The sequence below is a fragment of the Lissotriton vulgaris genome, chromosome 3_1 (genome assembly GCF_964263255.1).
Source record: "Lissotriton vulgaris chromosome 3_1, aLisVul1.2, whole genome shotgun sequence".
Lineage (NCBI taxonomy): Eukaryota > Metazoa > Chordata > Amphibia > Caudata > Salamandridae > Lissotriton > Lissotriton vulgaris.
This window is the reverse complement of record NC_141689.1, coordinates 830326403-830351094: the sequence shown is the minus strand read 5'-3', so window position 1 is coordinate 830351094 and position 24692 is coordinate 830326403. Positions and strand designations below refer to the sequence as shown.

Below are 24692 nucleotides of genomic sequence, written 5' to 3'. Positions count from 1 at the left end.
TTTGCTGTCTTGTGGTGTAATTTAGTCGGGAGTAATGGAGGTGGCAGATCTTTTGGTACTTCTGGGGTGGCCTTAGGTAAACCTTCGGCCAGAAGAGGATACATACCATTCATAAGAGTGTTTCGTTGTCTGTCTACTTGTTCTGCTTTAACTCGTATACCTTCCTCCACTAATACGTTTTCTCGGGCTTTGTCTGAATCCTCTCTACTTTTCTCTGCTTTTCTGAGTGCTTTCTCTGTGCGTCTATGCGATTCTTTACGCCATAATTCAATGGCATCCTTCTGTGACTGTCTGGCTTTCTTTTTCCATAATGCTTCTTCTACTCTCATGATGCAGTCGGCATCCCATGTCCCCGTAGCGGGCCATTTCTGATTCTCTTCTAAATCTTTGGTATAGTCCACCCATAAATCGAGATATAATACGGCATCTAGGCCGTGCTTGTGGTACATAAAATATCCGGGAGTGTCCCTGGGTGGGATGGGAACAGCTTCCTCGAGTATCTCTTTTCTAGTTTTTATTTGTCTTAGTTTGGAAAATAAAGGCATCTTGAACCTTGCTACTTGATACTTACTCGAACTTGAACACAGTAAATACAATAAACACAGTAATGAAGATCGAACAATCACTCATACCACGACATTTAAAACACACTGAAACATTTTTTAAAACGAACAATAATGATTAGAATGAAACTAGCTAACTGCATACTGGATATACTGCTAAACAGTACAGATACACCGCTAAAACAGTGCAGACCGGATATACTGCTACACAGTACAGATACACCGCTAAAACAGTGCAGACCGGGTCTGTGTACCCAAACCCGTCTTGACCGGCACAAATTAATGCGCTCGTCTAGATGCGTCCCCAGCAACGGTACTCACCGGGAAGCACGGAACGGAAGGCCTCGGAAACTTGACGCTGGACTGGACCGGACTGGACTCGACTCGTGACGTAGGTACTTCGGGACTTCGGAACCTGGTGGGCCTCTGAATACCTCGGACCTTGCTCTCTCAGCTAGGCTCTGGTCGGGATCCTCCGCACTCCTCACCGCCTCGTCTGGGTGTCGATCGCAGCCTCAGTCACCTCCGTTGGCCTGAGGGAGATACAGGAAATCCTGCGGGTACGCGTAGTTGTCCGTCCGGCTGTGGCAGGGGACCGGGCCTGCAACGCACCGCCGGCGCGTAAGGTGGGGGAGGGGTCCCTATTCGGGCGCCAATTATGTGGTAAATTTAAATTACCTATACTTAATTTATGCGGTAAAGTTCAATAAGAATAACTCAGGAAAAAAATAAGAGGCAGAGTCCGTGGCATCTGAGGTTTTAAAATGGGTTTTATTCCTTAAAAAGGAATTGGTTCGAACCAGGCAATCATATTCCATCACCACGAAGGTTCAGGAAGGGATAGACAATACTTTATTGACAGAATATCATATATATAGTCAATGCATTACAGTGGTGATGGATGCAGAAGGCGTAACAGCTGAGAGAAGAGATAAGAAAACATATACGTAATGAAAAAGGCGGAACAGAAGGTGTGCACAAGGGCGTGTACTAGAAACGTCACATATAGGTGTTACTAGTAGGTGGATCCATAAGAGAATCCTGCAGTGTCAGCAGAAATACATGGCAGAGATGCGCGCGCAGCAGCATGACGTGCAATTGACGTGAAACTGGAGGGTGAAGGGGACTTGACATTTAGCCTTACATGAGGAGACAGAAGTCTGGGGTGTCAGAACAACCTAATCCCAAATCATATCTAATATCTGGTGTTTGAGGAACTGTATTATCTAGAGGGAAAGGTCTCTCGGGCAGAGGCTATTCTATACTGACTGCTAGTGCGTGTATATGCGTCTACGTGTCTACATGTACTGTGGGGGCCATGGGCCTACCATGGTAACAAGAGCAATGAATTACTTGTATGGAGACAGAAAGGCCGGGCCCTTTACTCTGCAGCTGGGAAGGATGTTTACCTAAACTACTAGACAGGAATGTATTTTCGAGGAGCGGAGCAGATAACTTGAAGGCAAAATACAGTCTTGGCAGGCAAGCAGGCCGAGCCAGGCACCGCTAGCCGCGCAGGGAGTAAGACAAAGGTCAGGGATACGGATGCAGGTCCAGGCTGTAGCATCCAGAGACAGAAGGCAGGAAAGGACTCGATGGCAGAAATCAGGGCCTAACTCGCCAGAGCCAGGGGAAAACGTGAAAAGTGCACCATGTAAAGACGTTGGCAAGGCACACTTAGGAACGGAATATTCGACCCATTCATGGTGGATCTGAAAGAGGACATGTTAACGTTGGACGCAAATGTATTTGCGTCTTCATAGCTAAAAGTGGAGGGAACATACATGTACTTGAAGCACGTACATGGAGCCGTTGGGGTCTACGATAGGGGACATAATTGACCATAAATATTCATATTTCCTCAGTTGGGTGAGGAAAATGGGATGTCCGGTAGCCGGGGGATGGCGGCTGGCCATCGTCCGTTCCACAGGAGTCCCTGTGCTGGGCTTGAAACAAGTGCCCAGAAGGACGTTTGTGATGGCTGAATTGAGAGGCAAGAGGGGTTCAGAGGAAGTTGCTGCAGGTTGAAGCCCCTGAGTCAGGACGTTAGTCTTGCTGCCGCTGTAGGGAGCTCCAGCCTCAAGGATTCAGCTGCCCTAAGCGCCACCACTGCATAGGACTACCACTGCGTAGCCACGGTAGGGGGAGAAAGCATGCCAAGGTCTGGTGAAGTGTACAGGCCACTGCCATCACCCAATTTCTCTCTCCAGTCCGGTTCTTCCAGCTGGTCTGTCAAAGGGTCCAGCGACCCCTCCGAGTCCTCATCACCACCCCAGGGTGATGCGATAGGTAACACCTGTAATGAACAAGGGAACAAAAGTACCCTCCGACGTCGGCACAGCTCCGGGTCCATTTCGGGATTGGGATGGGGGCGGCGCCGGCCAGGGGCATGGCCGGTGCCGGGGGCATTGTTACCGGGATGGGCGCCGGAGAAGGTCGAGTAAGGTCGAGCAGCTTTGATCTGGATCCAGGCCTGGATCCACAGGGGCCCTCCGAGGCGAGCCACCGGCAGCGAAGGGCCAGGGCCCCCAACCAACTCTGCAGGCCCGAATGTGCACCAGCGGAGACGGGCTACCCATATACACAATGGAGGGCTTTGTAAAACGTACAAAGTTGGGCAGGGGATGCCCTGGCTCCCAGAAACGGGGGGAGGCTCGAAGTTGTCCCTGAGTCAAGGCTCCGGAGACGGAGCCGTGAGCAACAATGCTCCGGATCCCGCGTCAGCTGACCGGGGAGAAGGCGAAGAGAGACGAGCTTCTTCATCATCTTCTTGTGCTTCGACTTACCCGAGGAGTGCGAAGACTTGGACAAGGTGTGGTGGCTCCACGACGGGTCTCAAAACCTTCCTCTCAAGCGAGACCGGGAGCGATCCGGAAGCGACTGCCGGGCCTCCAAAAGCTTTGGATTCATGGCCCGACAATCGGAGCATGCCTTCAGGTCGTGGTTGCGCTCCAGGCACTAGAGGCACATGAGGTGTGAGTCTGTCACGGACATCAGCATGTGACAGGAGTCGCAAGACTTGAAGTCCATCTGACGATGGGACATCCCTCGCGCACCAGGATTCGAAGATTTGAAAAAAGACGTTGAAAAAAGTTTAGTCAAAAAGTGACTAAGGGGCAAGCTCTCTCCAGATCTGCGCTAGGCTGATGCGGAAAAAGAAAAAACTGACATCAGCGCATAGGGGCGGTGTCTAAGTAGGCACGGTGACATCATCCCTGCAACCACGACGCTGACGACGGACGTGAAGTAGACCGACGCCACCTACCGATGCGCAGGGGTTCTACTGAAGAAAAAATTCTCCGGATCCAGTCTGACGCCTGGGGGTAATTTCTAAGGTAAGGAATCTATAACTAATAATCTCTTTCAGATCAGCAGTGTCACTATTTATATAATATTTTTCCTAAGCAAATCTCTTGTACTCTACGGCACCTGTCAGTATCTAGCAACTTGGGGCTCTTTGAGCTCTTTACCTTAATGCTTTTACCTCCTTTGAGATGATGAGCGAGACGGCCTGGGAAACGTGCTGTGGGCCGTTGCAGTCTAGCATGATCGCTTTGGAAATATGTTGGAACCGGCCTCGTGGCGTGGCCCCCCTCCGCCCGCATGGCGGGCCCTGGACGACATCGACCCCTGTCCCCCAGCCTAAGGCGACCCCCTCCGACCTGCACGAGAGCCGCCGCCCATGGCAACCCCGGCTCTCCCCCTCCAGAACATGGCAACCCCTACTCGCCCCACACGGCTGGTCCGATCCCTATCCCAGGCCACCCTCTCAGGCCCAACTCCATCTTGGGTCTTCCCCGTCCAGGCCCGTGGCATCGGCCCGACCTCGGCCGTGGCCCCAGCAAAGCCCCGACATCGAGGCACCAAGATCCGACCAGGTGGTAAAACGGCCACTTGACGAGGAGGGGAGTTTCGATGGCCCTCCAGCCGTCCCCGGACACCTGGTTTCGATCGCCCTCTGGCCTCCCTGGGTGCTGGCTCCACCCTCCTGCTGGGTGTCTGGACACTCTCATCCCGGCCCCTCTGACCCCCAGGTGTGAGAGTCCAGACATCAAAGGACTCCCCACCTATATCTGGGGCAGCCCCGGAGCGGGTCGGCAGTTGTATCCTGGAGTCGAGAGACACCGAGAAGAACTCACCTACTACGAACCCTGTAACCATCTTTGGAGCCCTGCTGGCGCTGCCGCGGCCCAACCTTGCTGAACCCATCTTTGGAGCCCTGCTGGCGCTGCCGCAGCCCAACCTTGCTGAAACCATCTTTGGACCCCTGCTGGCACTGCCGCGGCCCAACCTCGCTGAAACCATCTTTGGAGCCCTGCTGGCGCTGCCGCGGCCCAACCTCGCTGAAACCATCTTTGGAGCCCTGCTCCGCAGCCTGACCTCGCTGAAACCATCTTTGGAGCCCTGCTGGCGCTGCCGCGGCCCAACCTCGCTGAAACCATCTTTGGAGCCCTGCTGGCGCTGCCGCGGCCCGACCCTGAGGAACCCTCCAGCTCGAGGATTGAGAGCTGAGCGCTGGGTATCCCTGTACCAAACCGGTACCAAGACTGTCCCGCTACCCCTTTTCCCGCAGTTACTAAAGACCTTACGGATCCTTCGATCCATTTGCACCTGTATTGCTGAGATAACCTGCCTTGATTGCTGATAAAGACGTTAAGAATCTATCCTTGTGTGGTGTCCATCTGTAGTGGTGTGTTTGCTCGACCTGTACGATCCTAGGAGAGGAACCTCACCCGGAGGCCTCTCGACTTCGCTCGGCCAGTTCTAGAATGAGAGGTGGGTCGTGGGGTGGTCGGTCAGACAGCCTCTGCCTCCCCCCTAAGATCGCCTTTCTAACATTGGTGGCAGGCGGTGCGATCCGAGCCGACGCAGATCGTACAGAGAGTGACTCGCCCACTACTAACAGAAACACTACGACCATGACTACCAAGGAAACCAGACCGACCGCAGAGTTCCAGATGGAACGGTTAGAAGAATATAACCACAAAGAATTGAAACAATTCTGCAAGGACCTGGGCATCGCTACCACTGGGCTAAACACCAAGGACGATTTCAAGCAGGCCCTGCAAACGTGGGTGGAGACAGGAGCGACGCCACCCCAGAACGAAGATATCACGATTCCAGATATGCACCCGGAAGCCATCACAACCCCAGCGGAGGAAAGAAACACCAACGTAAACACAGGCCTCTCCCACGAAGACGCCCGAGAGCGAGAAAGGAGCCGGCTCCACCAATTAGAGCTGGCCCGACTCCGTCTGGATGGAGAACTACAGCTGGCCGAGAAAAAGATAGCCCTTGAGCAACTACGGCTGCAAGGGGACTTGGAGGAGAAACAAAGACAGAGGGATTTAGAGGAGAAGAAGCTCGCATACGAGCACGAGCGTGGCTTAAAAGAACTTGAGATCAAGGCCAAAAACGGGGAGGCCGGCGCCTCTGGGAACCGGAGTCCACCTCCTCCTGCGGACACCAAGGTCCACATCCCCAAGGACGTCGTCAGAGAGTACTATAAAAACGACGACATCCAACAATGGTTTAAGGCCTACGAGGTAGCCATGACCTCGCACCCGGTACCGCAAAAAGACTGGGGTGCCGGCTTATGGGGAAAGTTCGTCAACGAGGGGAGAGACGCCCTACTACAGCTCCCAGACGCCGAGATGACCTCGTACGAACACATGAAAGCCGCCCTCCTTACCCGCTATGGGCTCACCCCCGAGATGTACCGGCAGCGATTCCGCCACTGTAAGAGAATCCCCAGTACTACCTGGATGGATTATGTGAACTTCTATAGTAGAGCCCTAGAGGGATGGATCAAAGGCAGCAAGGCCACCACCTACGAGCAGCTGTTCGACCTCATTGTATGGGAGCACCTCTCCAACAACTGTTTTGTCGAACTCAGGTAGCATCTCCTGGACACCAAACTGACCGAGCCACGAAAACTCGCCATCGAAGCCGATCGATGGGAGAGCACCCAGGTCCCCCGGAACTCAATGGGAGACCAAGGCCGAGTTCACCAGAGGTCCCACCATCAGCGAGGCGGCGGAGGAGGCCAGGGCCGGAACAGGGACGCCCCCGCGGTGCCTCCCCCGACCAACACTTCGCCTTCCTTGTCCAGAAGAGGAGCCCCTCCAGCACGGCCGGGGCCCCGCTCGAACGTCATCTGCCACAAATGCCAGCGACCCGGCCACTATGCCAGTGACCCCAACTGCCCCATGAACCAGCGATCCAGCACCACCGGTCCGCCAAACCGCCAGATCACCGCCGCCTCCCTGGGAGAGGAGCGGGGCGAAGAAGAGGACTATGACCAAGACCAGACCGAGTGGGAGCCCGCCGCCATGTCCCTGGTATGTCTGGGCGAAGGAGACATGGTCCCCCGGGCCCCAATCCCGGCCAACACTCAGAAGTACAGCCAGTGGGTCACAATTAATGGACAACGGGCCGAAGCCCTCCGCGACATGGGAGCCAGCGTGACGGCCGTCCGTTGCCACCTGGTGACCTCGGACCAAATCCTACCCAATGTACTGTGCCTAGTACGGTCCGCGGACAATTCCGAGAGCCTGTGCCAGATGGCCCGCATCCCCTTTGAGTGGGGGGGGTGTCGGGCATGCTGAAAGTGACCATCCGGGATGATGCCCCCGTAGACTGCCTCCTCGGGAACGACCTGGAGAGTTCTCCCTGGGCCGACGTCGAGCGGAGAGAGCATCTGGGGATGCTAGGCCTCCCTGAGTGGGTCTGCGAGCCGCCAACCCAACGGAGGATCCAGAGTGGCCTGAGCCTCCACCGCCCGCCGTCTCCGAAGACACCGACCCTGGGCCCGGTCCGCTGGGGCCCTGCCGTGAAGAAATTGACCCGCTCAGCGACCTCCCAGAACTGGCCCAATGGCGCCAAGAAGGTGGCCCCACACGAGAACAGTTCCGTCAAGAACAAAAAACATGTCCCTCCCTCAGAGGGGCTTCGACAGCAAGCTGCCGCTCAAAGCACCGGAGACCCCTCGGGGTCCAACTGGGTTTATTGGGACAACGATCTCCTCTATAGTGAGCAGAAGATTGCCGAGCTGGGGGCCAGCCGGGTACTGGTGGTCCCCCTCCGGTTCAGAGACTTCCTCCTGATTCTGGTGCACAATGTGCCCCTCGCCGAGGAATGATGTACGCAATCACTGCCTGACTTGCCCCACCTGCCAAGCCAGCGGGAAGGGCGGGGGAAAACTCAAGGTCCCCCTGCAACCATTTCCAGTCGTCAATACTCCCTTTGAGCGGGTGGGGATCGACATCGTGGGACCCCTGGAACTCCGAACATCTCAAGGTCACCGGTTCATCCTCGTCCTGGTGGACCATGCCACCCGTTATCCCGAAGCCATCCCTCTCCGGACAGTGACGGCCCCCGTGGTGGGCCGGGCGCTGATGGGAATCTTCTCCCGAGTGGGCTTCCCCCGAGAAGTCGTCAGTGACCGGGGTACGAACTTCATTTCCCGCTACATGAAGTCCCTGTGGCAACAATGCGGGGTCACGTACAAATTTACGACCCCCTATCACCCCCAAGGGAACGGACTGGTGGAACGCTTCAATCGAACCCTCAAGGGGATGATCATGGGCCTGGAAGAACCCTTGCGACGCCAATGGGACGTGTTGCTGCCCTGCCTCCTCTTCGCCTATTGGGAGGTCCCCCAGAAGTCCCTGGGGTTCAGCCCCTTCGAACTATTGTACGGGCACCCCGTCCGGGGTCCCCTAAGCCTGGTCAAAGAAGGCTGGGAGGTGACTGCCCAAGATGCTCCACCGACGTATACCGGTACCTCCTGACCCTCCGAAACCAGACTCGGCGGTTCTGGGAACTTGCCAAAAACAACCTCGAGGCCAGCCAAGAAGACATGAAGCGCTGGTATGATCAAAACGCCTCTTCCATTGAGTTCGAGCCGGGCCAACAGGTATGGGTCATGTCCCCGGTCGAACCATGTGCCCTCCAGGACAAGTGGACTGGGCCCTTCAAAGTGGTGGAGCGCAAGAGCCCCGTCACATACCTGGTAGACATGGAGTCCCCCAGGAACCCCCTCCGGGTCCTCCACACCAACAGGCTCAAACCCCACTTTGTCCGGTCGGAACTTAGCCTCCTGATGGCTACAGACAGTGGGGCCGAAGACGACTCCGAGCCACTGCCAGACCTCCTGAACACCTCCGAGAAAGACGGCTCCGTGGAAGGGGTCAACCTCTCCTCCGCCCTGACCCCCGACCAACGCCGAGACTGCCAAGAGCTGTTGGGACAATTCGCAGACTTGTTTTCTCTCACCCCCGGAGTCACCCCGTGGTGCGTCCACGATGTCGACACCGGGGACAGCCCGCCTGTGCGGCACCGGGCATACCGAGTTCCCGACCGAGTTCGGACCTGCATTCAATCAGAAGTATCCAAGATACTGGCTCTAGGGGTGATCGAACCCTCTGACAGTCCGTGGGCCAGCCCTGTCGTCCTGGTCCCCAAGGCCGCCGCCCCTGGCACTACTCCCGAACGACGGTTTTGTGTAGACTACCGAGGACTGAACGCCGTCACCCGGACGGACGCCCACCCCATTCCACGGGCCGATGAACTGATCGACCGCCTGGGGGCAGCCCGCTACCTAAGCACCTTCGACCTAACCTCCGGCTACTGGCAAATCGGGCTCACATCAGGCGCCCAAGAGCGCTCCGCTTTCTCAACCCCCGATGGCCACTACCACTTCAAGGTGATGCCCTTCGGGATGAAAAACGCCCCCGCAACGTTCCAGAGCCTGGTTAATAGGGTGTTGGCGGGGCTAGAAGAATTCAGCGCCGCATATGTGGACGATATAGCGGTGTACAGCCTCCACTGGGCGGAACTCCTTCAACACCTACAGGAGGTCCTGGCGGCCCTCCGCAGGGCCGGATTGACCATAAAAGCAAGCAAATGCCAAATCGGCCAAGGTTCCGTGACCTATCTGGGACACCAAGTGGGGAGCGGCCAGGTGGCCCCCCTCCAACCCAAGATCGACGCCATCCTGGCCTGGGAGCCTCCGGTCTCCCAGACAGCGGTCCGAGCCTTTCTGGGGCTCACTGGGTATTACCGGCGTTTTGTAAAAAATTATGGCAGTATTGTGGGCCCCCTCACTGAACTCACTTCCAAGAAGCAGCCACAGAAGGTACACTGGACACCCGAGTGCCAGGCCGCATTTGAGACCCTAAAGAGCGATGTGTACCGCCCCAGTGCTCCAAGCCCCCGATTACAGCAGAGAATTTGTCGTCCAGACAGATGCCTCCGAGCATGGTGTCGGGGCAGTCCTGTCCCAAATCAACGCCGAAGGAATTGATCAGCCGGTGGCCTTCATCAGCCGGCGTCTGCTGGCCCGAGAACAACGCTGGAGCACCATTGAACGAGAGGCCTTCGCCGTGGTGTGGGCCCTCAAGAAACTCCGACCGTACCTCTTCGTCGCCCATTTCCGGGTGCAAACTGACCACCGGCCCCTGCAGTGGCTGATGCAGATGCGAGGGGAGAACCCGAAGTTGCTACGTTGGTCCATCTCCCTACAAGGGATGGACTTCACTGTGGAGCATCGCCCCGGCAGCGACCATGCCAACGCCGATGGCCTGTCCCGCTTCTTCCGCCTCGGCGAGGAGAACCCCCAAGAGGATGGGTGACTCTCCCTGCCTTCAGCTGGGGGGGACGTGTGTTAGAACCGGCCTTGTGGTGTGGTCCCCCTCCGCCCACATGGCGGGCCCTGGACGACATAGACCCCTGTCCCCCAGCCTAAGGCGACCCCCTCCGACCTGCACGAGAGCCGCCACCCATGGCAACCACGGCTCTCCCCCTCCAGAACATGGCAACCCCTACTCGCCCCACACTGCTGGTCCAATCCCTATCCCAGGCCACCTTCTCAGGCCCCGACTCCATCTTGGGCCTTCCCCGTCCAGGCCCGTGACCTCGACCCGACCTCGGCCCCAGCAAAGCCCTGACATCGAGGCACCAAGATCCGACCAGGTGGTAAAACGGCCACTTGACGAGGAGGGGAGTTTCGATGGCCCTCCAGCCGTCCCCGGACGCCTGGTTTCGATCGCCCTCCGGCCTCCTTGGGTGCTGGCTCCACCCTCCTGCTGGGTGTCTGGACACTCTCATCCCGGCCCCTCTGACCCCCAGGTGCGAGGGTCCAGACATCAAAGGACTCCCGACCTATATCTGGGGCAGCCCCGGAGCGGGTCGGCAGTTGTATCCTGGAGTCGAGAGACACCGAGAAGAACTCACCTACTACGAACCCTGTAACCATCTTTGGAGCCCTGCTGGCGCTGCCGCGGCCCAACCTTGCTGAACCCATCTTTGGAGCCCCGCTGGCGCTGCCGCGGCCCAACCTTGCTGAAACCATCTTTGGAGCCCTGCTGGCGCTGCCGCGGCCCAACCTCGCTGAAACCATCTTTGGAGCCCTGCTGGCGCTGCCGCGGCCCGACCTCGCTGAAACCATCTTTGGAGCCCTGCTGGCGCTGCCACGGCCCAACCTCGCTGAAACCATCTTCGGAGCCCTGCTGGCACTGCCGCCCTGCTGGCGCTACCTCAAACCTAGCCGCTCCTTCCGGGCATTCACATCGGTTTGATTAACTGATGGCAGCGATACTAGACATTGAAACTACACTGGGCTCAAAAATTGACTCGCTACATACAGAAACAGGAATTTGGAGGGAAGACCACAAACAGTTGAAAGACAGGGTGGAGGAGTCGGAATCCATATTAGCATCCTTACGCCCTACTGTCTCCACGGCCACAGATCAGATCAAATCCCTCCACCAATAGATGGAATACTTGAAAAGCCGGGTAGAGGACCAGGAAGGAGGGTCCCGCACAAACAATATCCGCATTGTGGCCACAGTATGAAGCTTTAGAGTCCTGGCTCTCCGTCGATGCCCTTCAAGGCAAAACTCCGAAATGATTTTCAATAGAGAGGACGCATAGAGTGCCAGGCAGCCCCCCACGTCCATGTTATCCTTCTAGGTCAGTGGTGGCGAGACTGTATAACTATCGCAACAGGGACCACATACTCCAGGTGACCAGGGCGTGCGGCCCCAGGCAAATTGAGAACGCAATGGTGCACATCTACCCGGACTATAACCTGACAGTGCAGCACCACTGATCCTCCTGTATGGAAGTTAAGCAATGCCTCAGAGACCACGAGATTCAATACGCATTGCAGTATCCAGCCAAATTAAGTATTCACCACGAAGACTGTAGCATTTATTGCTCTACACCTTGAGGAGACCTGGTAATGGATAGACCAAAACGGATTTGTACATGCTCCACCCACTATCTCGGCAGACCCCCGACAGGCTTTGAAATTCGCAGGTACACGAAGGGCCCACAGCAAGGGCAGAATACAGCATCCAACGAAGGCCCAGCTGGCAAAAGAACGTGAGCTGGCCATAAAGACGGCAGAACATCTGGGTGGCCCTGCGACACTCTCCACATTCAACTCTGACTCTGTTATGGCGCAAGATCAGACATTTTCCCTAACTGACTCACAACACGTCGCATTGAGGGAGGGCCCGGAGATTACCCCACAGACGGCAGAGGAACTCGGGTGAACCCCTGGTCAATACTTTGAATGTTTGCAGGCGAAATACTGATGGCTCGTCTCCAATATGGTTGTCAGTCCGCCTGTCTCTGTGTGACAGCTGCATGCTGGAACTATGAACATTGCAGGTCTGATCTATACATGGCGGCCAGCCTTCAGACAGCGAACAGAACTTCTACACCCCCTGAAAACGCTAAGTGGCTGATACAGCATCTCTAAGTTTTCTTCTATTTCACCCTTTTTTCCCTTTTCTCTCTCCGCTCATTTGCACTGTATTCTTAGGACTCAATATTATTGTACAATCTTTCTTTCTTTTCCTTTATTGCTTTTTTCTGCTTTGGTCTGTTTGCATTTCAGTGCAGATGGCCAATTACCTGTTGGAAAGTCGGCCTGGGGTGGGAAGTTGGGAATTTTTATTGTTCAATACAATCTGTCTTTCTTGCTTTGTCGTTCATAAAGTGCAGGATAGTTGTTATCACGGCTGTAGTTGTGGTCAGGGAGGGTGCAGGGACAGTGACTTAGCTGGCGGGGTCGGAGAAGTGAGTGTAGCTGTGCTCCCATTCTCTTCCTTACTGATGATTAGATGGTAAACCATGATTATACCTTATTAACCTGGAATGTGCGGGGATTAGCAGGATGTGTTAAGTGCCATAAGGTCTATCAATATTTGTGTAGTCATAGGATTTCAGTCGCATTAATACAAGAAACGCATCTCACTACACAAACCCTCACTTCATAAACATTGGAGGAGCACAGTCATAGGGACCACATACTCTGGGTATGCCAGGGGCACCCTTATATGGGTGGCGCAGGGCACTCCTTTAAAAATACTACACACCCAGACTGACGTTCTAGGTCGCTACACCATCCTGGAAGATCTCTTTGATGGCTTCCTGCTGATATTGGTCTCCCTATGCGCCCCAAACTCAGGGCAAGATTTATTTGTACAAACACTTACACCATCCCTACTTTCTGATCCCACAGCGCCAACATTCCGGGGTGGAGATTATAACTGCATGGACGATCTTGCATTGGATCGTTCACCTCCACCGGTCCCGAGGGCACAATCCTTTAAGCTGACAAAACACAGGAGGAACTTAACCGCTAACATGCAACGGTGCGATGCATGGCGGAGTAAGCATCTTACAACACGTACATATTCACATTATTCCACACTTCACAACATTCCCACAAGTTGAGATGCAATATACTGCTCGACCAATGCCTTGCCCAGGGTAGCACATTTTTTTTTCACTGGGCATGGAGTCTTTGGCATGCAAGCTGCACCAACGGGTACTGGATTGGGGCATTCGGACGGACAGACAATGGAACATAGTGTCGCTTTATTCAGACGACGCACTAACCTACCTGCATGGCCAGGTCACTGTTCTGCAAGAATTGATGGCACTGTTAGATGCCCATGCCTATGCTCAGGTCTCAAGTTTGCGGGTCAATTGGTCTAAGTCTGCAGTGTTTCCGATGAAATCGCTTTCACCAGACCAGAGACAAACTATGCCTCGAACCCCATTGGAATGGACATTTGCCACTTTCAGTTATTTGGGTGCTCAAGTCTATCACTCCCAGGCAGACATCATAGATGAGAACCTGGGTAAGGCAATTACTAGAGCTCGCACAGCTCTTCTTTTTTGGCTGAGCCTGCCCTTATCCCCTATGGGTCGGGTTGCTATTTCCAAAATGCTTTTACTTCCATGGCTTTTGTATTTCTTCTCTGTCCTTCCTCATAAAATACCACATAGTATATTTAAATATCTGGAATCGCTACTTGTCTCCCTGATATGGGGGGGTCTAGATCCAAGGTGGTACTCTTATTAAATTGTACCTGCCACTAACAGATGGGGGAACCTAATTATGAGTATTATTACGCTGCAGCACAACTGCAATGGCCAATGAGGTGGCTCGCGGGTTTTAACATTACCGATCCGGCCTCTTGGGAGCTGCCACTGTGACAACCAGCTGTGATAGAATGGCTCTCTGTTTTCACATCCATACTGCATAGGAAGCAGGGTAACGTGGTGGCCAAACGTAGCTGGTTAAGATATGTGCTACCCAAAGGCCAACCTAGGCCATACGCTCCCAGTCTACCACTTGAGCTTCTTCCGGGTTCATATGCTTGTCACAGATGCCCAGAGCTTGAGTCCTGGAGGGTGGCCGGGTTGGACACCTGGGGTGACTTGTTGTAGATTCACAACTGCAAGATCTCGAGGGGTTAATAGAGGACTTCAGAATACCACAGGGGACTTTCATGCTTCACACATTATTATTGCAGCAATTCCTCCAGACGTGGGGAAATAACTGTGCGTAACCTGCCACATCGGAGCCATTACAAACTCTACTGACACATGGAAGGGGCAAATGTGCGGTAACAGCAATCTATAACTCCCTCAGACTCGATCCTACACCTCTGTTGACACCACTGCTCGCATACTGGAATTCAGCGTTGTCGATCACTATTACCGATAAGCAATGGACACAATGTATATGCTACCCTAAAATCATATCCACGAATACTAGGCTGAAGTATACGCAATTAAAATTACCTACACCACACATATTTAACGCCACATAGAATGGCTCGTATGTATCCTACCTCTGCTGATGCTTGCCGTCGCTGCTTAACCTCAGAAGCAATGTTTCATCATATGGTCTGGACCTGCCCTTGCCTCAGTAAATATTGGAATGAGATAGCGGCGACGCTGACGGAAGCGGCGGACACTTTAATAACAGCTCAGAGCCCACACTTCCGGCTTGGCATCACCAAACGCATTGCCTCACGCAAGAACCTCAATTAATGTCTAGGCTTGGCTCTGAGATTAGCAAAACGCAAAATAGCTATGATTTGGAGGTGCGCTCTGGCCCTAACACACAATCTTGGCTTTTGGACCTCCACAGAACAATAGTTGCGGAGCATGCAACACAAGTACCCAATTACCCAAGTGAACCCTCATGTACTAGTCCTTCTACAATGGCGTGAGTACTTGACATTCATAGAAACGAAACTGAATGCGTCGAGTTCAACCACGTCGTGCAGCACGTCTTTGCTGTGTACACCCAGCACAACACAATGGCACATGATTGCATATACAGCGTGCCCCCTCAGCACGCATAGCTGAGTCTAATATGGACTTGGTCTAACATATATCCACGATTAAGCAGGGTGCGCAGTTTTCCATGCCCTCCTCCCAATGTCATCTCCGACCACACATAGTCACTTATCCCGTCCACAAATGGCCAAATCTACATTGCATACATAAGTCAGATGAGACGAAATAATTTCATGTAGTTTGCAGTTTATTTGTTGAAAATTACTATGGTCTAGTGTCAATAACATTCAATGGCATGCATACAATGTTAATTACGTATTATGACAATTGTGTACGGTACTGCTTGAAACCCAACCAAAGCTGTTCTAGTAAATGATACTGTGATATTACGCATTACCAAAGCTGTCAAAGTTGAAAATATGTATAACTTGCTGAAAATCAATAAAGATATATTTTTTTAAAAGAAGCGTAATTTCCTTCAACGAGGTGCCATGCCATAGTGGGGTTTGTTGCGTGAGTCTAATCTCCCATTGCACAAGGTTTAGGGCCACCCTCCATGTGAGGAACACTGTGGGCAACGAGAGTGAGATTGGGGCTCTGTAAAGCCGGGTCTGAATTTGAGAAATATATAGATGGAAAAGTTCCACCCGATAGGCGGGGTCTGACCCCCCCCCATTGAACCAGTCATGGGTGACAAGTAGGTGAGAAGATAGATAGTAAAGGTAGAAGTTGAACATGCCTAGGCCCCCACCATAAGGCCCCCGTTGGTAATGCGATGCGTGGCCGGCAACTCCTCCACAAGAATGATTTTGTAGCGCTGTCAAGGACAGAAAACCAGGCTTGGGATTGCTGAAGTAGTAAGTTCTGAAAAACATACCGTATTCGTGGGAAGATCATCATTTTGTAGATGGTGATACAGCCAAAGGTGTTGAGGGGGAGGGTACGCCACTTGAGAAATTACTTGGCCTACCATACCAGAGGTTGGAGGTTAAGGATCGAAGTGAGCTCGGGTGTACAGTTACCCGTGTATCTAGGTAGTAAGTCTACGCAGGGGGATTGTCGCCTGCCAATCAAAGCAATGCCTAATCAGTGCTAGAGGGACCAGACTTAGAGAGGTTCAACTGCAGACCGGATGCTTGCTTGAACCGCTCAAGGAGTCGGAGGCATCTGGGTCCACTCACAGCCGACTGGGCCAAATGCAACAGACGTCACCCACGTACAGCGCAATGAGGTCCTCGTGGCCTGTCCCCCTCCTCCAACCAGCTAAGAGGAAGTCCGTGCGGATAAGTACGATCAGGGGCTCTATTGCCAGTACGAAGAGGAAAGATGGACATGGGCAACCATGTCTGGTCCCCCACTCTATAGGGAAGGGTTCGGAGAGAATATCATTTACCTGAACCCGAGCAGTGGGGTAAGCGTAAAGAGCTCTGACCTGTACCGTGCATTTTATAATTATTATTGGCAAAGGACACAAGAAAACAAAATCACAAATCACAGGCAGCTTCAAGTTTACAGTGTCACTTAAGAACTTTATAACGACAACTTTAAGAAGAAACACAAAATAGATTACTATTTAACTGGGGAACCAAACTGCAGGCAAAATAAATAGCGGTATTTAAAGTTTAGATGAAAAATAAATAGAATAAAAAAGCATTCTTTAAGACACTTTTTTTTTTTTTTTTTATAACGCACAGCTGCCCCAGCAAAGGGGCGTCCTGGCGCTTTGACAGACACTATAACATAACACACAAAAGAAAGGAAAAATTAACCAGACACGGGAAACAGGAAAGTTTTAATCGCCTGCCTGAAGGCGAGCAAGTCTTCAAGAGCTCGGATGTGTACCGGGAGCGAATTCCATAAACCTGCCGCAAGCACCCTAAAGGAGCGGCCACCCATTCTGCTCAATTTAAAGCGTGGACAAGCCGCCAGGTGAAGCCCCTCCGATCTCAAGGATCTTGTAGGAGTATAGGGCGTGAGTAGGTTGGCGAGTGCCGGCGGCGAAGAAAATTTCAAAATTTTAAAGGCCAGGCACAGCGCTTTAAACTGAATTCGTTGTCTGACCGGGAGCCAATGTAAGGCCGTGATGGTTCCAGACACTGAACAATGTCTGGGAAGGCCCACAATGGCCCATGCCGCGGCGTTTTGTACCCTTTGGAGCCTAGAGGCCTCCGCTTGATTCACCCCTAACATCAGCGAGCTGCCGTAGTCCAGCCGAGATAGTATTGAGGCCTGGACCACAAGCTGTCTGGTAGGGGGATCAAAATACTTTAAAACCGGCCTTGTTCCCCGCAGAATGCCATAGCACGTGGCAGCCACCTTCTTGGTGTGGTCTCTGAAGGTGAGCGCGGAGTCCATCCAAATGCCTAAATTTCTCACTCCAGAGGCTGGAATAGGAGTGACACCCAACTCTGATGGCCACCATTGGTTACTCCATAGCTCAGCGTGCTTCCCTAGCACCAACACCTCCGTTTTGGTGGCATTCAACTGAAGGCAGTTGGTGCGAAGCCAGCTTGCTACTGCCACAAGACCCGCTCGGAATCTGGGGGCCTCCACCTCAGGGTCTCCACTAAGTGTCACCGCTAGCTGTGTGTCGTCCGCATATGAGGCCATCGTAAGACCCCACTGTTTGACGACACCAGCCAACGGTTTCACATAGAGGTTGAACATTGTAGGGCTCAACGAGGATCCCTGTGGTACCCCCAGATCCAGGGGATAGGTGGCGGATTGGCCAGGTGGTATAGCCACTTTGAAGGAACGATCCGAAAGAAAGGACCGAAACCACTGGAGAGCGATATCAGTCACTCCCGCCTCCTGTAAGCGTTGGATCAGTATCTGGTGGGACACAGTATCGAAGGCAGCGCTTAAATCTAATAGTAAAAGCGCTGCAGTACGACCTGAGTCCAGTACCTGGCGAAGATGTTCCGTGATGTAGAGTAATGCCGTCTCGGTACTGTGTCCTGACCGGAAGCCGTTCTGACTGGGATCCAATATCTGGTTGCGAGCCAGATGCGCAGACAGAACAGAGTTGACATGGGCTTCTGTCACTTTAGCAATCCAAGGCAACAGGGATATGGGTCGATAATTTTCGGGCAACCGGGGATCAGAGTTGGCTTTTTTTAGTATAGGAGTGACCACTGCCTGTTTCCATGCCGTGGGTACCGTACCGTTGGACAATGACATATTGATAAGATTCAATATGGGGTCACAGCACAGCGGGGAAAGAGTGTTGATAAAGGCTGGCTTTAACGGGTCCGAGGGAGAGCCTGACTTAACCCTAAGGCTGAGCCTGTCAAAGGTCTCAATAGTCAGTTCAGGTAACATAGCCAGGGTCTCATATCCCATCGTATCAGGGACAATAACCTCACAATTCTGGTGGAGTGTGTCAAAACCTTGGTAGATTTTTTTCACTTTCTCCACAAAAAAGGAGGCCAGTTTATCACAGTGGGAGTCTGTGCAAATCACCTCTGAGGTAGATCTGTTTTTCATAAGGTCCTTCAGTACCTTGAAGATCAGTTTAGAAGGATTGGAGCTGGTAGCAAATTCTTGAGCGTAAAATGCGGCTCGTGTTCTGCAGATAGCTCTGTGGTAGAGCTTCAGCTCAGTAAAATACCGAGTTTTCAGAGCAGGGTCATAGGATCTTCTCCATTCCCTCTCTGTTTTTCGGCAGGATTTTTTCAATTCTGCGAGAGACTCATTATACCAAGGACTGGGTGTTTTTGTCCGGCCTTTCGACCAGCGCAGAGGTATAAGAGAATCCAGAGCATCGGTGATCCAGGCGCAGAACTGTTGGTAACCTTGTTCCACATTGATAAAAGTGCTCAGCGGTTTCTGTTCCAGTATACTGTAGAACTCATCAAGCCTAAGCTTGTGCCAAAGCCTTTTTAAAATAGGCCTGTCTACAGATATAAAAGGCTTATCGTGGACCGGACAGAAGGCTTCTACCAGCAGATGATCAGTCCACCCCATCATCCTCGGATCTGACAACCTCACCCCGTCAAGTGTGGAAAAGAAGGGGTCCAGAATATGGCCACCTGAGTGAGTTGGAAGGGTGACTAGCTGGGTGAGTTGAAGAGCTTCCAGATCCGCCAGCAGAGTGCTCACGGTTGTGGATGACCCATTATCAAAATGGATGTTAAGGTCCCCCAAGATGTTGAAATTGGCACAACCGAGCGCTATAGGACTGACCATATCGGCCAGTGCGGACCTGAAGACAGAATCATTGCCGGGAGGACGGTAGATGAGCATACCACTGAAAGTGAATTGATGGGAAAAAGCGACTTTACAAAGAGCACTTTCGCATGCAGGTAGTCCCGACAGTTTCCATTCAGCCGGAAAACAGGATTTGACTGCCATAGCAATACCACCACCTCGTGTGGTTCTGTTGGAAGTGAAGACGGTATAGTTCTGAGGGAATGCAAGATTCAATATGGCAGTATCAGAATCCTGAAGCCAGGTTTCTGTCATTAGAAAGACATCGGGATCCTCTTTCTCTATCAAATCATAGATGGACAGGTGGTGCTTTACCAGTGATCTAACGTTTAGGCACCAGATACGAAGATCTCGAGATGCAACACACTTTCGTGTGACAGGAGTAGCATCTTCCAGGGAACGGATTTTAGTAGGGCTCTTAAGTGACCAGCCTTTACAGGCACAGCTATAAGGACCAGCTAATGGGTCCACAGGCTTACAAACACATCCCTTGGACATTTGCCCTATGGCCAGCAGCTCTGACCGTGTGTAGGACAACATACCTGCCAGAAACGGCGAAGCAACACAGAGATGTAGAACAGAGCCTGCCCCGCCTCGCGCTGCCTCGACGCGGACGAGTGCAGACGGGCAGGACTCTGGCACGACTCCGGCTAAGCGACGGCGTCCTCACCTGCGCGTCCCGCTGCGCGGGAGAGGGGAGCTTTAAGTAGGCTCGCCAATCCTAGCGCGAGGACGCTCCAAGATGGCGCCCGAAGCTACCTTCCCAGCCCTACCCAAAATGGCGCCCACAGTGAGCCACCCCCGGGATCCAGGCCCGCCAAAACGGCGGTGAGGGAGCCAATTATATGCGGAATGAGGAAGGGGGCCAAGACCCTGCTAAAAACAGGGAAGAAGTGCAGCAAAATGAAGTTGAAACAAAATCACAAAATCAGGAGGATTAAAAGCGCAGCGAAGCGCCTGCAGCAGCGCCAGCAACAGCGTGTGTTCAATAAAATGAGCATCTGTCAAGGCCGCCTCGAAACTGAGTCCGCCTTAAGTAGGCTCGCCAATCCTAGCGCGAGCGCGAGGACGCTCCAAGATGGCGCCCGAAGCTACCTTCCCAGCCCTACCCAAAATGGCGCCCACAGTGAGCCACCCCCGGGAACCAGGCCCGCCAAAACGGCGGTGAGGGAGCCAATTATATGCGGAATGAGGAAGGGGGCCAAGACCCTGCTAAAAACAGGGAAGAAGTGCAGCAAAATGAAGTTGAAACAAAATCACAAAATCAGGAGGATTAAAAGCGCAGCGAAGCGCCTGCAGCAGCGCCAGCAACAGCGTGTGTTCAATAAAATGAGCATCTGTCAAGGCCGCCTCGAAACTGAGTCCGCCTTAAGTAGGCTCGCCAATCCTAGCGCGAGCGCGAGGACGCTCCAAGATGGCGCCCGAAGCTACCTTCCCAGCCCTACCCAAAATGGCGCCCACAGTGAGCCACCCCCGGGAACCAGGCCCGCCAAAACGGCGGTGAGGGAGCCAATTATATGCGGAATGAGGAAGGGGGCCAAGACCCTGCTAAAAACAGGGAAGAAGTGCAGCAAAATGAAGTTGAAACAAAATCACAAAATCAGGAGGATTAAAAGCGCAGCGAAGCGCCTGCAGCAGCGCCAGCAACAGCGTGTGTGCAATAAAATGAGCATCTGTCAAGCAACTTTTGCTACTGAAGAAGCTATTTTTAGATGGATGTGAACAATGTGTACTAAACCACCTTTGCTACTGAGAAAATACAGAATTTGTGACTCACTCAGAGTGAAGGTGGCAGTCAGTAAAGATAGCTCACACCTTGGCCCATGCTGTAGGCTTTGGTCGGTGGAAGCAAACTACGAATGATAGTTAGATGATGCCCACTGACCAAAAGTCCCTCCTTTTATGTATAGTGTGTGAATTTGTTGCAACTTTTTTGCAGTTCACTTGCAAAATCCTTATCTTGCTTCACAACTAAAGCTGTCTTGAGGTCAAACCTAAAAATGTTGGCTAGATGTGGTCATAATGTGATTAAGAAGCTTTAAAGTGAGAATGTGTGTGGATGGTGAGCGTCAGAAGTGAATGTTTTAACTAATGCTTGAGTTGTGGGAAGTGGGACTTGTACATTGTAGGCTTTGACAGTTGCTTAATGCTTAGTTAGCTGGGGTACTGTGTAGTTTACTTATAGTGCTTATATGTTGGCAAGCTGGTGTTGTAGATCACATGCTTTACACGCTTTTTCCATGTAGAGGTAGACGTTGCAAGTTGATTCCAGTTTTGAGGTGACTCATGGTCCATCTAGCGAAACCCAGCATGCCCCAGGACATACACTACACCTGAGATTGCCTTTTCCCATGTTCTAGTTTAAGCGTAATTCATAGAACTCTGGTACCTTCACGTAACAAAACCAAACATCTGACACCAAAGTCGTGAAAATGAATCTCCACTTCTCCAGTGAACATTGTAAACCTCAGACTGCGCCAGCCCAGAAAGCATTGGGACAGATCTTATGAGAATAACTTGTGGTGGATGGATATTGAGAACACTCAATTTAAATGTAAGCCAATATGCAACAGTATAATCCTGTGATCAGACCAACACAAGATCTACAACCTTTGTTTACCATGGAACCATGTGTAATTGAACAATATGGCCTGTCAGACCTTCCGGTGTAAGAAGACTATTTGTAGACCCACAAGGAGCAGAGTCCTTATTATTTGTCCTGAGAGGACTCTGGAAGTATGAATAATGCCTCCAATATACAAGTACCGAAGCAGATCATACAAAGTGTAAATCCTGTCACAATGTACAAATGTTTTACATTGCATTAGTCCTTAATTGAAAAGGAGGTATGAATAATGCCTCCAGAGTTCAGGTGCCAAAGCCAGTGGTACGAGATGTAATTCCCGACTCTAAAAGCAGAAGCTTTATAGAGTGATAGTCAGTGTGATACGGACACGAAGAGAAGCATGATAACTGGTAAACCATCTGCACATCGTGACAGGATTTATACTTGTACGATCTGCTTTGGTACCTGTATATGGGAGGCATTATTCATACCTCTTCTGTTAAGATTCAAATTCTGATGTGCCATTTATTTACATAATTTGAAGTCTATACACAAGCTGACATGAAGATTATTTGGACTCTGTATTCCTGTGGTTCTATTATTCCCCATTGACTCTTAGTCTTGAAGAAGTTTCTGTGGCAATAAGGAACGAAACGCGTTGGTTGTTTGCAGTCTCTTAACGGTTTCATGAATAAAAGAAAATTTTTGGAATATATCTGTTCACTTGGATTTATTCTTCTTCTTATTGAGTGCACCTTCTTATTCGTGAATCTCCTTAATCTCTCGGACATGATCCAGATCTCAGCGGGAACTGCAAAAGCGCTGCAGCGGTGGCTAATGAACTGCAATTGGGTCGGTGGCAGACCCCTTTCCCGTCCTCAACCAGAGCTAACTGTAGTGACTGATTTATCACTCCTGGGCTGGGGCAGCCATGAGGGAGCGGTGGAGATTAAAGGACTCGGATGTAAGTCCAGTTTCCGCCGGAGACCAAGCTACTGGAGCTTCGGGCGATCCGGTTGGCATTAACACCACCAACACGTGGTACTGCTACAAACAAGACGGAGTAGGGTTGTGGACCCTCTGTCTGGAGGCTTTGCGCCTTTGAACATGGCTGGAACACCAGGGCATTTCCCTAGTGGTTCAACACCTGGCTGGCTCTCCAAAAGTCAGATTGGACAAACTTATGTCGTCAGTGAATGCCACTGCTTTTTAGTCTATGCAGAGCATCTGATCTATATCAGCGCATGCTGCAAATAAAAATGATATCCACCTGTAAGAATTAGTCAGATGCTCATAGTGACGTAGTTGAACTTGTGCCCTCCCAACCTCCCCATAAGTGTGCTCATACTAGGCATGTGAAAATCCATAAAATGTGTATTTATTTAATTTTTTAATTGTTCATCGGTATACATAGACTGCACCTCAGATTGTCTTTATCCATACGGATGAGAGGAAGTCTAGTAATGCTAAGCAAGACAGTGTATGTCGTGGTGCACTGTGGGTTTAAGGGGAGGTATGATCAGTTATACGTCAGCTCGAAAAAGAAACTTTCACTTCAAAGAAAAAGTACTTGGAATGTCTGTACGCAACCCTAGATGGCAAGTGTGTGCAAAGCTTTGGAATCTACACCACTTCAAGCTGAAAACCAATTCTTACAGGTAAGTACATTTTACCTTCTAGAAATGTTCACTATGTAATGACAGAAAAGATAAATTCTCATATAATTATTAAATAATCTTCAGGTTGATAAACTGTTTTGCATTAATTAAACATTTTTTTTCTTTTCAGTTAAAATCTGGAAGAGAATGCTTGAGAAGGATTATGACCCATACTCAATGTATTTAGATAGAGCACCAACTTCAGAAATGCTTAACCTGCATTTATGACACGAAACCATCATTAATTGTGGCAGAATTGCAAATGTGAATGGAGACTGATTTCATTTTTCTTTAATTTGTTGTAAAATAAATATTGATTTTGACTACTGTATATAACTTTTTTGTCCAGAATGTACAAACTTTTGCAAAATTGTCTATTAAATAGATTTCTAAACAGGCAATTTGTATTCATTGAACTGTCCATAATTTTGCATAATATAGCTGAATGCCACATAACATTTTATTTTTGTGTTCTATTTATACCACAAGTTTAGTTTATATAAATAAATACAGAAGTTGCCTAGAATGATAATGAATAATTTATTAGCTTGTTGTACGTGGGCATCAAAAACAAGGCCAAAATTATTTTGTTCCAAGTATTTACATTCACCGTACCCCAACATGTGGCATATTTGAGTAGGTAAACTTACATTCCTGTAATTAAGCCTACAATATATTTTCCCTTTCAGACTCCGATATGCATGTAGTAATTTCTGTATGACTTGCAAGAATTATTTGAAGAGGAATTGGATCTCATGCTGAAGTGATATCAGTTCGTTTCAGAGAGGAAGATGCTTCATCAATCAGTCAATCAATCATGGAATTGTTGAGTGCGAATTTTTTTCTGAACAAAGTTCAAATGATTTTTACCTCTCTTGAACCTCTTGTGGCCCTGAGTCTCTTGGAGATGCCCCACGGGAATACTCCGGCTGGACCCCCAGGGGCTAAACTCTCGACCTTCGAGCCAGTCAAGGCAGGTGATGTGTTAAAACTTCTGTTGGCCACCAAATCAGGCTCACCCCATGATCCCTGCCCGACCTCAATCGCAAAGCTGGCAGCCGCTCCTATTGCGGACTACTTGGC

At 51.3% G+C, this 24692-nt stretch overlaps 1 protein-coding gene across 1 annotated transcript in view; it reads left to right on the top strand.

Moving 5' to 3' along the window:
- Positions 1-24005, top strand: part of SECISBP2 (SECIS binding protein 2) — a 405025-nt gene extending 381020 nt beyond the window's left edge. Inside the window, exon 13 of the mRNA XM_086961140.1 lies at positions 23740-24005. Within this exon, the coding sequence (XP_086817266.1) occupies positions 23740-23837 (98 nt within the window). The 3' untranslated portion in view covers positions 23838-24005. The remainder of the gene's footprint in view (positions 1-23739) is intronic.
- Positions 24006-24692: the final 687 nt, after the last annotated feature.